The following is a 17,202-nucleotide window of genomic DNA, read 5'->3' on the forward strand; positions in this document are numbered from 1 at the left end:
GACCCTGCGCCCCAGCTGCCCCGGTGCTTTTCTGACCGGAAGAGCAATTGAACAATTTTATCATGCTGAAATGTTTAGCACAATGAAATGATTGGCACTATCTCCACATTAAACAGTGACTTACATTCTTGGGTATTTTTGTCTGTACTGAACAATCAACTGCATTTTCTAGTATTTATTACTATGAAATCTATTTGCTATCAATCATCTATCTATCAATCATTTATCTATCTCTCATCTATATATTCATTTATCTATCAGTCATCTATCTATCCATATCTATTTATCTATCAATCATTTATCTATCATCTATTCATTTATCTATCAATCATCTATCTAAATCTATTTATCTGTCTATCAATCATCCATCTACCATCTATCATCTATCTTCTTTCTTTTTGATTGATTGTTCTCTACCTAAGAACTTCAGTTTTCAAACCAATGAATCCATATTAATAACAAGGATTACAATCATAACTGTGCAGCAGTGTGTCAGACACTTTCCAGTGGCAGAAGAGATGCCGCTCAGTTCAACTGACTTTCAGAACCCACGTGGCAAGCTGTATAAGAGAAATGGGGGTAGGCTAATCCCAAGGACAGAACATTCTATTTTACTATGTTTCCTTGTAAAACAATGGGATAGTTTTACTTTATCTATGTAATTATGTCATCTTTAAAAATCAGATACACAAAGGATGACCATACTGGAAGGCACTAATGAGTAAGCACCATTTCTTTTTCTTTTAATTAGATATTTTCTTTATTTACATTTCAAATGTTATCCCCTTTCTTCGTTTCCCCTCCGAAAACCTCCTATCTCATCCTGCTCACCAACCCACCCACTCCTATTTCCCTGTCCTGGCATTCCCCTACAGTGGGCCATCGAGCATTCACAGGACCAAGGGCCTCTCCTCCCATTGATGTCCAACAAGGCCATCCTCTGCTGCATATGCGTCTGGAGCTGTGGGTCCCTCCTTGTATACTCTTTGGTTGGTGGTTTAGTCCCTGGGAGCTCTGGGGGTACTGGTTGGTTCATATTGTTATTCCTCCTATGGGACTGCAAACCCCTTAGGCTTCTTGGGTCCTTTCTCTAGTTCCTCCATTGAGGATCCTGTGCTCAGTCCAATGATTGACTGAGAGCATCCACCTCTGTATTTGTCAGGCACTGGCAGAGCCTATCAGGAGACAGCTATATCAGGCTCCTGTCAGCAAGTATTTGTTGGCATCCACAATAGATTCTGGGTTTGGTAACTGTCTATGGGATGGATCCCCAGGAGGGAAATGCAAATCAAAACAACCCCAAGATTCTACCTGACACCAGTCAGAATGGCTAAGATCAAAAACTCAGGTGACAGCAGATGCTGGCAAGGATGTAGAGAAAGAGGAACACTTCTCCATTGCTGGTGAGATTGCAAGCTGGTACAACCACTCTGGAAATCAGTTTGGCGTTTCCTCAGAAAATTGAACATAGTATTACCTGAGGACCCAGCTATACCACTCCTGGGCGTATACCCAGAAGATGGTCCAACATGTAATAAGGACACATGTTCCACTATGTTCATAGCAGCCTTATTTATAATAGCCAGAAGGTAGAAAGAACCCAGATGTCCCTCAACAGAGGAATGGATACAGAAAATGTGGTACATTTACACATCGGAGTACTACTCAGCTACTAAAAACAATGACTTCATGAAATTCTTAGGCAAATGGATAGAACTAGAAAATATCACCCTGGAGCTGGAAAGATGACTCAGCGGTTAAGAGCACTGGCTGCTCTTCCAGAGGTCCTGAGTTCAATTCCTAGCAACCACATGGTGGCTCATAACCATCTGTAATGGGACCCGATGCCCTCTTTTAGTGTTCTAAAGACATCTATAGTGTACTACTCATAAACATAAGATACATAAATAATTCTTTAAAAAGAAAAAGAAAGAAAATATCATCCTGAGTGAGGTAACCCAATCACAAAAGAACACACATGGTATGCACTCACCGATAAGTGGATATTAGCCCAAAAGTTTAGACTACCCAAGATAGAATTCACAGACCACAGGAGGTTCAAGAAGAAGGAAGATCAAAGTGTGGATACTTTGGTCCTTCTTAGAAGGGGGAACAAAATACTCATGGGAGGAGATATAAAGACAAAGTGTGGAGCAGAGACTAGAGGAAAGGCCATCCAGAGACTGCCCCACCTGGGGATCCATCCCATATACAGTAAGCAGCATTTCTAATATATGCTCTTCAGATTAATGAGAAAATGGTACAATTTATATTTGTTTCAAACAATACAGATAATAGACTACTAAATCCAACTTTGGCTAGAACAGCAATTCCACCCCAACATTCACGGGATGGTATGGTGAAGAGTACCTTAAAGAAGTGCTTCTTAGTCTCTTGTCGTCGTCATCGTCATTAGTTAGATGCCTGGCCACTTGCAGTATCAAGGCAATTGCCTCCCTTTGAAAAGTCCAGAAATCCTATACTGGTAGCCAACCCACAGCACCCACAACATCTAGAGGAAAACAACTTGGCATCTTTGTTACCATAGTTTAGTTTCTGTTACCTTGACAAAACACTGAGGAGAAACAACTTAGGAGAGGAACGGGTATGTTTTACCTTACAATTTATAGTCCACCACAGAGGGAAATCAGAGCAAGAACCTGGAGGCCAGAACTGAAGCAGACACGGGGGTAGGGTGGGACAATGGGGCTGCATCCTGGCTTACCCTCTAAGGCATGCTCAGCTTGCTTCTTCAACAACAGCTTGCCCGGGTGTGTCACTGGCCACAGTGTGCTGGATCCTCCTGGCATCAATCAGGACGAGGTCCCCCACAGACTTGCCTAAAGGCCTATTTTATGTAGGGTTTTTTTTTTTTTTTTTTTTGAGTGATATTCCCTCTTCCAAGATGGCTCTAGCTTGTGTCAAGTTGACAAACAGCAAAGAAACTAATTAACTAACAAAGAAGCCAGCATAGTTGCCATCTTTATTTCTCTCCTGAGTATCATTTTTTAAAAGATGTGAAGGATTTCTTAACAGTCTTGTAGCATTCTCTGAGAGGTATTCAGACACACACAGGGTTCAGTATCACTTCGGGGTTTGCAGAATCTGCAAATTTCCTACAACACACCATTTAATTATAATAAATAAGATTACCTCTTCTATCAAAGGTTTACTTTTAGACTTTTTGAGAATTGAGCAAACGTAGTTAGCAAATCTCGCCTGGCAATCCCGGTTACTGAGACCAGCCCTCCAATCAGCACCACTTTCTAGCGGCATTAGTGCCAATAGCGACACCTACTGGTGATGCCTCAGCAAGCCTTTTCTCCAAAGTGCAAACTTTTTTAATTTTTAATTTTTAATTTTTTTAATGGCCTGGTTTGTTTGTTTGTTTGTTTGGATTTTTCTTATAGTGAGGAAAAACAATGTTTTTATGACATCACATCTGCTGCAAAGGAGTGATGACATGAACAATATAGAGCAAGGTATGAATCTTCCATTTCAAGAACCCCTGAAATTCTATGTCTCATCATCTATTACTTATCCATCTATCCATTATCCATCCATCCATCCATCCATCCATCCATCCATCCATCCATCCATCCATCCATCCATTCACTTACTTACTTACTTAGTTGAGGTACAAGGGAAATTGTGTTAAAACTTAGAAGAATAACAACAGGTCCAGCAAGCTCTATAACCCCCATAGCTGCCTGGAGAAGAGAAGGGGACAAAGCCACGCCATTGAGGCTGTCTTGAAGGTCAGACACTTGGTGGATAAGCAGTCACGTGGAGGGGGGAAGCTTTAGCGAAAGAGAAAGGAAGCTCGGAACACTGGTGGAAACCCAAAGTTTCAAGGGAGGCATATTTAGAGAAGAGATAAAAAGAAATAAATTTTAAGGTTTTCTAAATAATTTAGAAAAGTAGGTAGACTAATGACCCCATATGACTACAGTCTATGGCTTCTGCTTACCATGCATATTTTAATGTCTCTTTCTCCCCCGTGTGTGTGTGTGTGTGTGTGTGTGTGTGTGTGTGTGTGTGTGGTGTTGGGTGTAGGGTGTATATAGACAGGACAGAGTGACAGAACATGAAGGATAAAAATATTTGGTTAGACAAGCCGCGTGATCAAAAGAAACACTAATTTGGCAAAAAGCTAGGCAGAAAGTAAGCAGTGGGCGATTCACGGACTGCACTGACTTTGGTCTCTGAAAATTCAGTTGTGATAATTTTTTTTTCTAAAGCATTATTTAAAAATAGGGACAAAGCAGCATTTCATTAACAATTTATTGATCCTTTCATTCTGCTGTCTTAAGGACCCCCCGTGAGATCTTCGGAACAGGTTCTAAGACCCCCTGTTCTGCAGCCGTCTCAAACTCAGAGCTGTCAGAAAGCAGGCACAACATTTGGGCCCGGTGCATCGAAATCCTACAAAACTAAGGAAAAGGCCGAGCACGAGGTAAGAAAAATCCTTGGTAACAGAAGCGACAGTGAAAATGTTCTTGGTAATCTTAGGAAATGAGAGAGTGTTCCCCGGACCAGATTTTGTAGTTGCTGTCACTCTCAAGTGGAAAAACTGTGCGGCAGGCAGTGGGAATTCATGAGCGTAGTAGGACTGCCAGAATGATGACAGTATAAAACGCGGAGGGGCGGGGGAGGCAATGAGATGGGCACGGGCGGAAACTGTAGTCAAATAATGGGTAAGGTGTTCTGCATCCCCAGCTGTCCAACATCACAGTGAAGCAAGCTTTGTCAGCTTAGTTCACACTAGACACATCTTCATGGATAATAGCAGCAAAAATTACATACACAGGGTGCAGAGGTGGGGTAGGGGAACTTAGCAGCTTCCAGAGATGTATCGCTTCTGAATACCAGAAGGTCTGAATCCCTGACTGCAAGCTCTCCTAAGGCGAGAGCCTTTGTGTGGGGCATGCAGATGTGGGGCTCCAGGAGGTTCTGCGACTGCAGCTCTAGCTGTGGTACTCAGGAGGAATGGGGACACAGCTTAGGTGGTGGGAATTTGAGTTATTCCGTCAGCCATTTGTCTTCAGTCACTTGAGGTTGTTCAACTGGCTTTCCCTGAACACAGTGACAGTAAGACATGGCAGTGAGGTATATCAGCCATTTTGATTAAGGAAGAAAGCAGAGTGGAAATCAGTCTTGCCCAGAACTATCTACACTTAACCAAGCCAGGCACCCAGTACTCTACCATCAGCGAAAACAAGGGATTTGAACGGGTTTAGCGGTTTCCAAAATTGTTATGCTTCCAAGCCATCTTCTTTGTAAGATAGGATTTTGTGAGGCCCATTGTGATTTTTAATAATAATTTAATCAATTAAGCACAGCAGATGACAAGTAATTTATAAGGTAAAACACAATCTTAATTTTAGATTAGTATATTACTAAAAATTATCGTCAACTATAATTTTGTAATTACTTTTATCTATTTAGGAATACTGGAGAGTAAGGTGTTAAATTAGTCTTAAGTTTTGTAAGGAAATTTTTGAAAATTTACACAGCATTTTGGAATGGTGTAAGTATAGGCCAAGATTTTATTATGTTATTACATCCAAATTTGTTCCTTGCCATGACTTTTATAAATCTCCTCTGGGCATGGACGTGCATGGGTGTACATTTGCAGGTCAGAGAACTACCTTGAGTGTCATCTACCAGGAGCCCTTTCCTGTGCTTTGAGACAGGGTCACTCATTGGTTCAGAGCTTGACAATTAGGCTACCTGGCCAGCAGCCCTAGAAATCTGCCTCCCTACTGCCCAGCCCTGGGATTATAAATGTTTGCTATTGCACTTGGTTTTCTGGGCACTGAGCTCAGAATCTCAAGACTGCAATTTATTATTTATCACCTTTTTTTCTGCCTAAATTATAAAACAGAAAGGCTCCAGCTCTGGTTTGCAAATATTTCTTCATAATTTAAAGGTCTAATGAATAGGGATGTCCTAGCTAGATGAGAGGCCCAGCTGGATATGCCTATTACTGACTTTTCTGTTGTATGATGGTCTTTGGAATGAAATGAAATTCTATGAATTTCAATGAAATGAAATTCTATGACTCCAGCTTAACTAAGTGGATGTAATTTGTAGATAATGTGAAAATTATCCTAAAGTGAATTTATAGACTTATATTCCTTATTGACACATATCAAAACTTGATAAATCAGTGTCCACCCTGTTACTTTTTAATAAAAATATTCGCTGTCACTCATAATTAAAGAACTACAAACCAAAACAGGGCACCATAATATAGTATAACGTTTAATGTAACGTTAATAGTATAAACGTTTAATGAAAATATAAGCTTTGTATGTTGGGTGGTCTTATGTGTCAACCTGACAGAAGCTGGAGTCTTCAGAGAGGAAGAAGCCTGAGTTGAGGAAATGCCTCTGTGAGATCCAGCTGTAACACATTTTCTCAATTAGTGATTAGTTGGGGAGGGCTCAGCTCATGGTGGGTGGCCCCATCCCTGGGCTGGTGATCCTGGGTTCTATAAGCAGACTTGCTGAGCAAGCCACGGGAAGCAAGGCAGTCAGCAGCACCCCTCCATGGCCTCTGCATCAGCTCCTGACTCCACGATCCTGTTCTGTTTAATTCTTGTCCTGACTTCCTCCAATGAAGAACTATGATCTGGAAGGGTAAGCCAAATAAACTGTAGTAAAATATATTAGTAAATCCCAGAGTGGGTTTGTTACCCATCTCAATGGCTTATGCTTCCTGATAAAAGACACACACACACACACACACAGTCTTTCTGTGTGTGTCTTAAGCAGCACTGTAGATAGCTGGGCATCTGCCTAACTTCCATGTAGAATCTACCTCCTGACAATAACTCTGAATTACTGTTAACTAATTTCTATGTCCCATCTTGGCTGCTCTTGATCCTATTGAGTAGCAGCCCTGTGGGCCACATTCTCTTGGCCCCTTTACATCAGGGCTCTTCTCTGGCCAGAACACTCTTAACACATGGTGCCTCTCCTCCCACTCCTTCGTCTATGTCCCAAGCCCAGAAAATCTAAAAAACTCTGCCTGTGTCTCTTCTCCCCAGCTCTTGGCTGCTGACATCTTTACCAATCAAAATTAACTGAGGACAGGGTCCCAGAAGCTACCTGTAGATCTGCTCATACAAACAGTTTTGGGGGACCCAATTAACATTGGAATACAAGTAGCTACTCCCTAATTTGATTTTTGTTCAGGGTGTTTCCAACACAGCAATAGAAACCCTAACTAAGACACTTTGGTAACACTGTTTCTTATAGTCTTTAAAACTTTCCCTGTTGGTATTAGAAAATCAACTGGTATGTTCTTCCTTGTGGGAGACTGTTTCTCCTGCTGTCATCATGGCTTAGTTGCCTGTCCATTGTGTAGGGTTGAGGCCTTGTGCGCTGTCTCCTCACTTCTCCTGATCTGGTCCATTTTAGTATAATTATTACTGTCGTATGTGTTCAGCTTGTGTTTAGACAGTCCTGTTGGTGAGACTTTATGGAATGCTCAGTCCTGAAAACATACACATGTAAATAACATTACACAGACTAAGCATGGTGTGTTTGTGTATTTAGGAATTTGCATATATACATGAATGCAGGTGTGTATGTAACAAGAGTTAGTGAGAAAAAGAGGCTGTGAATTGGAAAGAGCACGGAAAAGCATTTGGGAAGATTTGGAGAGAGGAAAGGAAATGGGGAAATAACATAATTATATTATGATCTCAAAAAGTTAGAGAAATATTTACAAGGAATTGGGGAATTGACTTAGTGGTAGAGCACTTGCCCTGCAAGCACAAGGCCCTGAGTTTGATCATTAGCTCCTAAAAAGAAAATTCCTCTTATTTAGCATACACATTATAGCCTCTCCGTGCATATATAGCATCTTCATCCCTCCTCTCCTGCTGGTCCTATTCCTTCTTTCAAATAGTGCTCCCTAAACAGTGCTCTCTCTGCTTTCTTATTACATATTTTTAAAAACTTACATTCTGCAATCTCCATTTATTGTGTATAAATCAAGGCAAACATACCTTAAACTTCTTTACACAACGAAGAATAACATCTATCATTTAGACTGAAGGGTAATTTGTTTTAGTAACAAGGTCATCAGCACATACATGCTCTCTTGTAGGCTTTTGTCAGCTTGCAGGACCCCATTATAAGAGGGAAACGTTAATACTTTTATTGATTGGTATAAAAATTCAAGTGGAAACAGAACCCTTTGAAAACATGAACTCACCCCCAGAACAAATTTGCAGATCCCTACCAGGGGAAGAGAGATGTCCAAAAGCACAGTAAATATTGGACCAGATGAGTTTTTTATAGCTAGACTTACTCCAACTCTAAAATCCCTCTTCCCCACACTTATGGTATTAATATAGACTGTGCACCTTATGTAGATGCTCAAAACCAGCTTCAGCTGGCTCAGTTACCCATGGAAAATGTCAGGATGAAAAAATGGGCAGTTTCCTCTTACACTAGTGGAGCTCTTAGGATATTTTCAGAGATTAAATAGTCCTAAAAAGTAATTCTACTGATCCAGAAATAATAATTAAACCCAGTGGATGGAATATATCCATGTGCTTTGTAGGTCTAAGAAGAATGTGGTCTCTGGGGTCAGAAAGACTTGTCCTTAGTTAGCGTCATTCCCACTTGGGTGTGTGATTTGGGTGAGCTCTCTAAGGTCTGTCAGTCGGCTCGCATGTAGACTGTGGGCAGTGGAAGTACGGAGTGCACAGAGCTGTGAGGAGCACGTGGGATGAGGTGCAGGAAGGGCTGGCGCGTATCTGCACACAGGAAACGATTAACACGTGTGGCTGTAGACATAGCAAGTCTAATGAACTTTCAGATTGGCTTCTTCATTCTTTTTTTCTTTTTCCTTTTTCCAGATTCCTGAAGTTGGACATTCCTCTAGTTTACTAAGTGGAAATTTACCGAATGCCAGAAGCTCAGTCCAGCTGTCTACTGAGCCATGCATCTCAGAGGCACCATCGGGGTAAAACAGTCAACACAACTCGTGTGCTCCTTCTCCAAAGTGTTTGCGACTAGAAGGGTTTCAGATTTCTTTCTTTTAGATTTTTGTGACATCTGAATGCACATATGGTAACTAATATCTTAGGGATGAGATCAACTCTAAACACAAAATTCACGAACACAGATTTACACACACCTTAGGTGTGTAATCTTAATGTACTTGTATACAATATTTTTTAATGAGTTTTGACTATGACCCATTATATGAGGCCAGGAATTTTTTACTTATGATATCATTCCTCAATGTGTTTCAGATTTGGGAGATTTTTGTACTGGCAATTCTCTGAATAGGGATGTTCAATCTCATGAGAAACCCAAGAAGTTTCCTTTACCTTTTTGTTTCCTTTGACCCACTTCAACTCTCCATATACTGTAATTTTCTGATATCGTATGAATAAATTAACATTCGTCTGAAAACGTGCTTTACATATTAGTCAGGGTTCTCTAGAGTCACAGAACTTATAGAATGTCTCTCTATATTAGGGCAATTTACTGTAATGACTTACAGTCTGCAGTCCAACTAACCCAGCAATGGGCAGCTGTGAATGGGAAGTTCAACAATCTAGTAGTTGCTCAGTCCCACGAGGCTAGCTGTTTCAGCAGGTCTTCTGTATAAGCTGGGCTCTTGAAGAAATAGGTTCCAACAGATGGGCTGGCAAGTAAATGCAAGCAGGTGAACAAGAGTGAGTCTCTCTTCTTCCAATGTCCCAGCAGAAGTTGTGACTCAGATTAAAGGTCTGGATCTGGAACTTGCTTTGTCCCAGGCTGACCTTGAACTCAGAGATCTGCTTGCCTGAGTCTCCTGGGATTAAAGGCACGTATAATGTTGCCTGGAGCTAAGCTTTTCATGGCCACTCTGCCTCAAGATCTCCTTGTCAAGATCTATGTCTGAAGCCTGTGATCTTCTAGCTTCAAGATCTGGATCACAGGTGTGTCCTCCATTTCTAGACTGTAGTTCATTCCAGATGCAGTCAAGTTCACAACAGGAATAGCCATCACATTTTATAAGAACTTTAGTTTGGAAAGCTCTTCAGAATACCTCAGCTACTTCATTATCATTATTATAATATTGTATAGCCTTCATTACCTCATGGACTTGGGTCGGAATATTTCAAAAAGATATGGCCAAACTTATGGTACAAGTTATCTTGCTATTAATCTCCCTTCCTTTTTTCCTTGATGTCCTTTCTCCCTCTTTCTAATCAGTGGTGCTGGCTATGATTAATTGGCATTAGTTGTGCAGATAAGAGGAAAGCAGGGCACATGTGTTGAGTGAGAAGTTCACATTAGTTAGTATCACTGTTGATGACTGGAAAGTTTTGCCTGAAAGGACACAAACTGGCTGTGGACAAATGCTGGCTCACATGAGTACACTGAATCCAAGTAAAGAACTATGAGGTCAGAGGGATGCACTGAGAACCATTCGTGCATCTACCTACCAAGAGAGGGCTACATGTTTGGTTTTGTTCATCGTGTAGAACAATTATTTTTTTAATATAAAAAATAAAATTTCTTGGAGGAGAAGAATTAAGGCAATGCACACTCAAGAATAATTGATAAGACCCTGAAGACCTTGGAGTGCTAGCAACATCACTGGCCACTTGGGATAAAGACTAATGATAGAGATGTCTGGAGTATAACCAGATAAGGGATGGGCAGCCCTCCAGCTGAGCATGCAGCCCACAAAGTGAATGAGATCATCCACACAGGTCAACTCCAATCTTGTAACAGTCAGCAACAATCTTCTGAATATTACCCTTGGGAGTCCTTAGCTCACGTTTTCCCTCTCGCTTCTCATCCATTTCATCTGCACAAAGCAGTGTGTTTACCTTCTATAAAAACATATTAAGCCACCTAATTATTTTACTGGCTAAAGTTGAAAGTGGCTCCATCCACAAATTTAAGATACCAAACACTTTTTTTTTTCTTTTCTGTAGATGCCAACCAAAGGAAGATAAGTGTTCTTTTACAAGCTGCAGTTCTGACTTCGTATTTGGAGAAAACATGATTGAAAGAGTTTTGGTAAGCTTTTGATAAATTACCTTAGAGGAACTGTTGTTCACATCTCTGAAGGCAAATTAATTAGCATTCAGTTCAAGCCACTTCTTAGTGCTGGGTTAAAAGTCACAATTTCTTTAACTGTAAAAGGCTTTGGGAAGCATGTCCTATCTGTTTGAATAATAGATATGAAACCCATAGAGCAGTGCTTCTGAACCTGCCTACCTCTGCAACCCTTTAACTCAGTCCCTCATGTTGTGGTGACCCCCCCCCCACACACACACACCATAAAATCATTTTGTTGCTGCTTAAGAACTGTAATTTTGCTCCTGTAATGAATTAAAATGTAAATATCTCATATGCATGATGGTCCCTGTGAAGGGTCATTTGAAGCACCCCCCATACACACACACAGGGGGACACATTGCCATAGAGTCCAACAGATCTTTGACTTGTGTTGAGCCCAAAGTACCCACGGAACTCTCAGAAACATGCAGCAGTTGGATAAACTCAGTAATGTTTTAATATGGTATTTTCAGCAGCATTTTTTCTTTAACTTTAAAAAAATCGTTTGACAGCTTCCTATGCTATGACTTTTTGCCATTTTCACACCCCTCCCCCACTCTCCTCTTCCTCCCTCTCCTGCTGGAGCTGTTCCCAAGTCTCCATCCTGCATTCATGGCTTCCTTTCCTGTGAGCCACTGAAGTTAGAGTTCCTTGCCTGAGCATGAAAGAGAGGTTACTGGGTCTCACTGGTTACACTACTGAATAAATGTCCCCTGTTTACAAGAATGAACCAATACATTCTTATTAACCACAGCTGAACGTTTACTTTGAAAAGCATATATAACTCTTTACATTTGAAAAGAAAAAGTCTGGGTGTTTTACTTGTCTAGAAAATATACTTGTCAAGTGAAAACTCCAATTCTTGTTTGGTTGGTTGGTTGGTTTTGTTTTTCAAGACAGAATTTCTCTGTGTGACAGCCCTGGCTGTCCTGGAACTCACTCTGTAGACCAGACTGGTCTCAAACTCATAGAAATCTGCCTGGCTCTGCCTCTTCCATGCTGGGATTAAAGGCATTCGCCACCATTGCCTGGCTATTGCTATCATTCTTATTTAAACTCCCAGCTGTTGGGCCTTGCTCAAAACTTTGATTTCTAAGACAGTATAACTGGAAGCAAGGAAGAGCAAACTGGAAAAGCTGTAGCCTGCCTGCACACATCTCTGCCTCACAGGGTTTTCCAGCTTTACTTAAACTAGGGTGATGTCTGAGCTGGACCTAGGGGTCTTAGGGTTACTGTTATATGAGGCAGGTTAATGACGTGGCAGAGACTCTAATGATCAAAGAACATGGTAAGTATGTATGAAAATGTTACATTGTCACAAATGAGGGGCTGGGGAGACGGCTCAGCGGGTATGAGCATTTGCTATGGAAGAATGAGAATCTTTGTTTGAATCTTCAGGGCCTGTGTGAAAACTAGCCTAGCTAAAATGGCAAGCTTCTCCCAAGCGAGGGAGTAAGGGGTTTCATGGGACTAGGTAGAGAGCAATAGAGGGGAGCACCAATATCTTCCTCCTCTGGCCTCTGCATGCCTGCACTGCACTGCTGCACACTCACAAGTGCACATATACTACAAATGCATGATACACACACATGTACACACACATGCACGAATGCACAGAATGCTACAACAAATGCATTATCTTGTACATTAGCATATGCTAATAAAACGGAAAAGACTCTCAAAGCTAGCTGATTCCAAGATTTTTAGGGCTTTCCTCAGTCAGTTGGGTTTTGGATCTTGCTTGTTGTAGGTATAACCAGAATTGTCCTCAATTGCAAAGGTAGTTCTGTGGCCTTTTAGCTTAAAGTACCCTTCTGTCATTCCCAAGAAGGCCAGTTCTAACTGGTGGTGCTGGTCCATGCCTCACACCCTAGCACTGGCAGGTTAAGGTAGAAGGATAGACAGTTTGAGGTCAGCCTGCTTTAAATAGTGAGACTATCTCAGACAGACAGAAAAGAAGGAACGGGGAGGAGGAGGGGAGAGGGAGGAAGGGGGAGAGGAAGAAGAAGAAGAAGAAGAAGAAGAAGAAGAAGAAGAAGAAGAAGAAGAAGAAGAAGAAGAAGAAGAAGAGAAGAAGAAGAAGAAGAAGAGAAGAAGAAGAAGAAGAAGAAGAAGAAGAAGAAGAAGAAGAAGAAGAAGAAGAAGAAGAAGAAGAAGAAGAAGAAGAAGAAGAAGGAGAAACTTTGTTAATTTTGTATTTTATTTTTCCAGGTTTGAAGTCCACCTAAGTGGTTATGCAAAGCTAAAGCAGGCTGTACTCTAGAGAGGCTTACAATGTAGGAAAGGAGACAGAGACACATAGGAGAACAAGATACAATTGGGACCACAGAGGTTCGGTCTGAGGGAGTGCTTGTCAGTATTTCTCATGGATGTATTGGATGTAGCTTATAAAAGGACTGAAGCTTCCCATTTCTCTCAAAGAGGATATCCCAAGATGTTGGAACAGTCCAGAGAGTTTGTGTTTTTCCTCTAATTAACCTTGTGAACCCATAGCCTTGTGATACAGGGGTCAAGGTGCATTCCTGGCTTGTTGGTTGACTGTGTGCTTTTGGAATGAGTCACTGATCTATTTGAGCCGGCATTTCTATTTTCTTAAAGTGAAAACGCTTACATTCCATCATTACCTAGTTACAGGGACTATACTGATTTCCTGTTCAATAACACGGAAGAATCTTGAGTTCATAAAGGCAAGATTTGAATGTCTTCTTAAGTAGCACTGTTCCACATTTACCATTCTGCAGGGAGTTGCACACAGAGCTATGACTAGCGCAGTTGTTCATCTTTTCTATACAGTCTTTTGATCAAGCCAGCTCAGTCAGTCAATAGGTTCTCCAGTGCAGGAGTGAGGATTAAAAAGAAAAAAGACAATAAGACAACATTGTAGTATGGCCTCAGTCAATTCTAAGAGTGAAGGCAGGTTTAATTTTTTCCAATCCGCTTTTATACCATTTTAATTACATGCAGGTATTAAGGATGAGCAATTCAATGAGGGATCAAGCAAGACAATAAACACAAAGTCCCATTGAAAGAACCTAGTGGGGAAACCCCCACTCAATTCCCGATTCGGCATGCACCCAAGAATCATGAACAGAACTGAACGCCTTGATGTAAAAACATGAGGTAGTTTAATGGCAGAGCTCTGGGTCGAAACATATCTCACGCAGGAAACAGTGGATTTGACCGCTTAATGGTGGAGCTCTGGATCGAAATGTATCTCACACAGGAGACAGTGGATTCAACCACGAGACTTGGAAGATAGGGAGTTTTATAGAAAAGGGGTTGGGGCTGGGGGAGGAATTGGTGCGGTTTCACATGATTGGCCCATTTAAACATCAGCAGACTGTACATGCAGATAACATTTAACTTAGGTCAGAAAGGCAGGAGATAGGGAGGCATTGGGCCAGTCTGAACATGTCATTCTCTTTATCTTTATGGCCAAGCAGACTCAGGAATGTCTTAACGACGGGCCGGGCATGTCCTGGCCTGTTCTGCTATGTTCTCAGCCCCAGGTTTCAAAGCTCACAAACAACTCTTTGGGCTATTTGACAAAAATTACATGAATCACAGGTCTCAAGTTTTATTTTCTTTCACCATGATCTCTCAGGTGATTGCTGTTTCTAAGGATGATCAAGATATCTGAGCCTACTTCTTTGTTTTACCCTAGAATCAGATTCTTACTTCCTTGTCCTTGTTCTTGGCCAAAGTCAGGTCTCAGGTCTATGCCTGAACTTACTTCTTTGTCATGGCCTAATGTCAGATTCCTGCCAAGTGGCACCCCAAAGGTCTTTTGTCACAGCAGATATACAACTGTGTTGCAAATAACTGTTGGTGGAGGAGGGTGGGGGGATGGGGGGGATGACACAGAGGTAAAGCTCTAGCTGTGAAGCTTGGTGAGCTGAGCTTGACCGGAGGGACCCACATGGTGGAAGAAAGAAACTGATTCCAGCAAACTGTTCTCTGATCTTCACACATGTGCATGTGCAGTCCTACACACACACACACACACACACACACACACACACACACACACACACATACAGAGGTGCTGACAAACACTATCAGAGGAAAACTTAGGATTCCTGTTCTCTGAAACAACTAGTGCAGTTTTCTTTCCTGGAAATAGACAGCAGTGGTTAATCTCTGGAATCCCTGAAAAACACTGTAAGAGAATCCAATGGTGCTTTGGTCAGCCTGGTGGGACACAGAGGGACAACACAGAGGGACAGCCACTCTGTGTGCTCTCTGCTACTCCAGCTTCTCTTATTTCCCTAAAACCAGACCCATCTGGACAGGTTGGGATAAGTGGGTTCTGTTTTTGACAATGCTTCATGATGGTCACCCAGTTCTTTGTGCAGAGGGAGCCTGGAACAAAAACCCAGTGTGCTGTGTTGAGAAAGAAAAATCTATATTTTGGCTTTAATGCAAATATCTAGGCATAAGATTAAACAGTGCATATTTTCTCCCACTTAGGGCACTCAAAAACTTACTCAGCCTCCACTTCAAAATCTTTCATATGCCAAGGAAAAAACATTCAAATCTGTTCTGAAATTCCCTAATGCTGTTTCAAATTCAAGTAAGAAATATTTAACTTCAATGTCTCCTATTGGTTTTGCTTTTGTTGTTATTTTTGTTTTCTGAGTTTTTATGTGTATGAGTGCTTTATATGCATGATGTGTGTACTCAGAAAGACCAGCAGAGGGCAGCAGATCCTTTGGGACTGGTGTTACAATAACCATCAATGTGAATGCGGGGGAATAGGAGTTGGGTCCCCCCTCAGCAGAGGAATGGAGACAGAAAACGTGGTGCATTTACACAATGGAGTACTACTCAGCTATTAAAAACAGTGCATTTATGAAATTCTTAGGCAAATGGATGGACCTGGAGGACATCATCCTAAGTGAGGTAACCCAATCACAAAAGAAGTCATTAGATATGCACTCACTGATAAGTGGATATTAGCCCAGAAACTTAGAATACCCAAGATACAATTTGCAAAACACAAGAAACTCAAGAAGGAAGACCAGCGTGTAGATACTTCATTCCTCCTTAGAACAGGGAACAAAATACCCATGGAAGGAGTTGCAGAGACAAAGTTTGGAGCTAAGATGAAAGGATGAACCATCCAGAGACTGCCCCACCCGGGGATCCATCCCATAATCAGCCACCAAACTCGGACACTATTGCATATGCCAGCAAGATATTGCTGACAGGACCCTGATATAGCTGTCTCATATGAGGCTATGCCAGTGCCTGGCAAATACAGAAGTGGATGCTCATAGTCAGCTATTGGATGGAACACAGGTCCCCCAATGGAGGAGCTAGAGAAAGTATCCAAGGAGCTGGGGGGATTTGCAATCCTATAGGTGGAACAACAATATGAACTAACCAGTACCCTCAGAGCTTGTGTCTCTAGCTGCATATGTATCAAAAGATGGCCTAGTCGGCCATCATTGGAAAGAGAGGCCCCTAGGTCTTGCAAACTTTATATGCCTCAGTACAGAAGAACACCAGGGCCAAGAAGTGGGAGTGGGTGGGTAGGGGAGCAGGGTGGGGGACTTTCAGGATAGCATTTGAAATGTAAATGAAGAAAATATCTAATAATTTTTTTTAAAAAAAGAAGAAGTTGGGTCTTCTGAACAGTGGACAGCACTCTGAATCCCTGAGTTATCTCTCCAGCCCCTTGTCTCTTATTTTTAATGACATTTACTTAATATCCACACAGTTTAAAAAGCCTATAACCCACTACTGAAAAAAGTTTTGACAAGGATTAAAACATATAAGAAACTTTAAAATTACTGGCTTAATACTATGGGAAAGTAAATTAGGTGGCTTAAATCTGTTTATTAAACAGTTTGGCCTTTAAAGTGTAAGGTAAGAAGATATAGCAAACAAGTTCCATTGCAGAGAAAGCAATCTTACATATTTTTTCTCCTGTATTTCTTTGAAACAGACTCGATTGAAAACATATCCCTAGTCGAATCAGCTGCTGCTTTTTCCTCCAAACCATCACAAAAATGCTTGCTTGAGAAGATTGATGTTATAACAGGAGAAGAAACTGAACATAATGTGTTAAAGGTTTGTATGATATATATACATACATATATATATATATATA

At 41.3% G+C, this 17,202-nt stretch overlaps 1 protein-coding gene across 4 annotated transcripts in view; it reads left to right on the forward strand.

Moving 5' to 3' along the window:
* Window positions 1-17,202, forward strand: part of Ranbp3l (RAN binding protein 3 like) — a 56,115-nt gene that overhangs the window by 27,559 nt on the left and 11,354 nt on the right. For 3 of the 4 annotated variants that reach the window (XM_021183869.2, XM_029469550.1, XM_029469551.1), the window contains exons 6-11: window positions 3,411-3,482; window positions 4,314-4,456; window positions 8,879-8,985; window positions 10,961-11,045; window positions 15,558-15,660; window positions 17,038-17,162. In XM_021183869.2, the coding sequence (XP_021039528.1) occupies window positions 3,411-3,482; window positions 4,314-4,456; window positions 8,879-8,985; window positions 10,961-11,045; window positions 15,558-15,660; window positions 17,038-17,162 (635 nt within the window). The remainder of the gene's footprint in view (window positions 1-3,410; window positions 3,483-4,313; window positions 4,457-8,878; window positions 8,986-10,960; window positions 11,046-15,557; window positions 15,661-17,037; window positions 17,163-17,202) is intronic. The other variant, XM_029469552.1, reaches the window with a different exon arrangement.

Source organism: Mus caroli, chromosome 15 (assembly GCF_900094665.2).
Source record: "Mus caroli chromosome 15, CAROLI_EIJ_v1.1, whole genome shotgun sequence".
In the NCBI taxonomy this organism is placed as follows: Eukaryota; Metazoa; Chordata; class Mammalia; order Rodentia; family Muridae; genus Mus; species Mus caroli.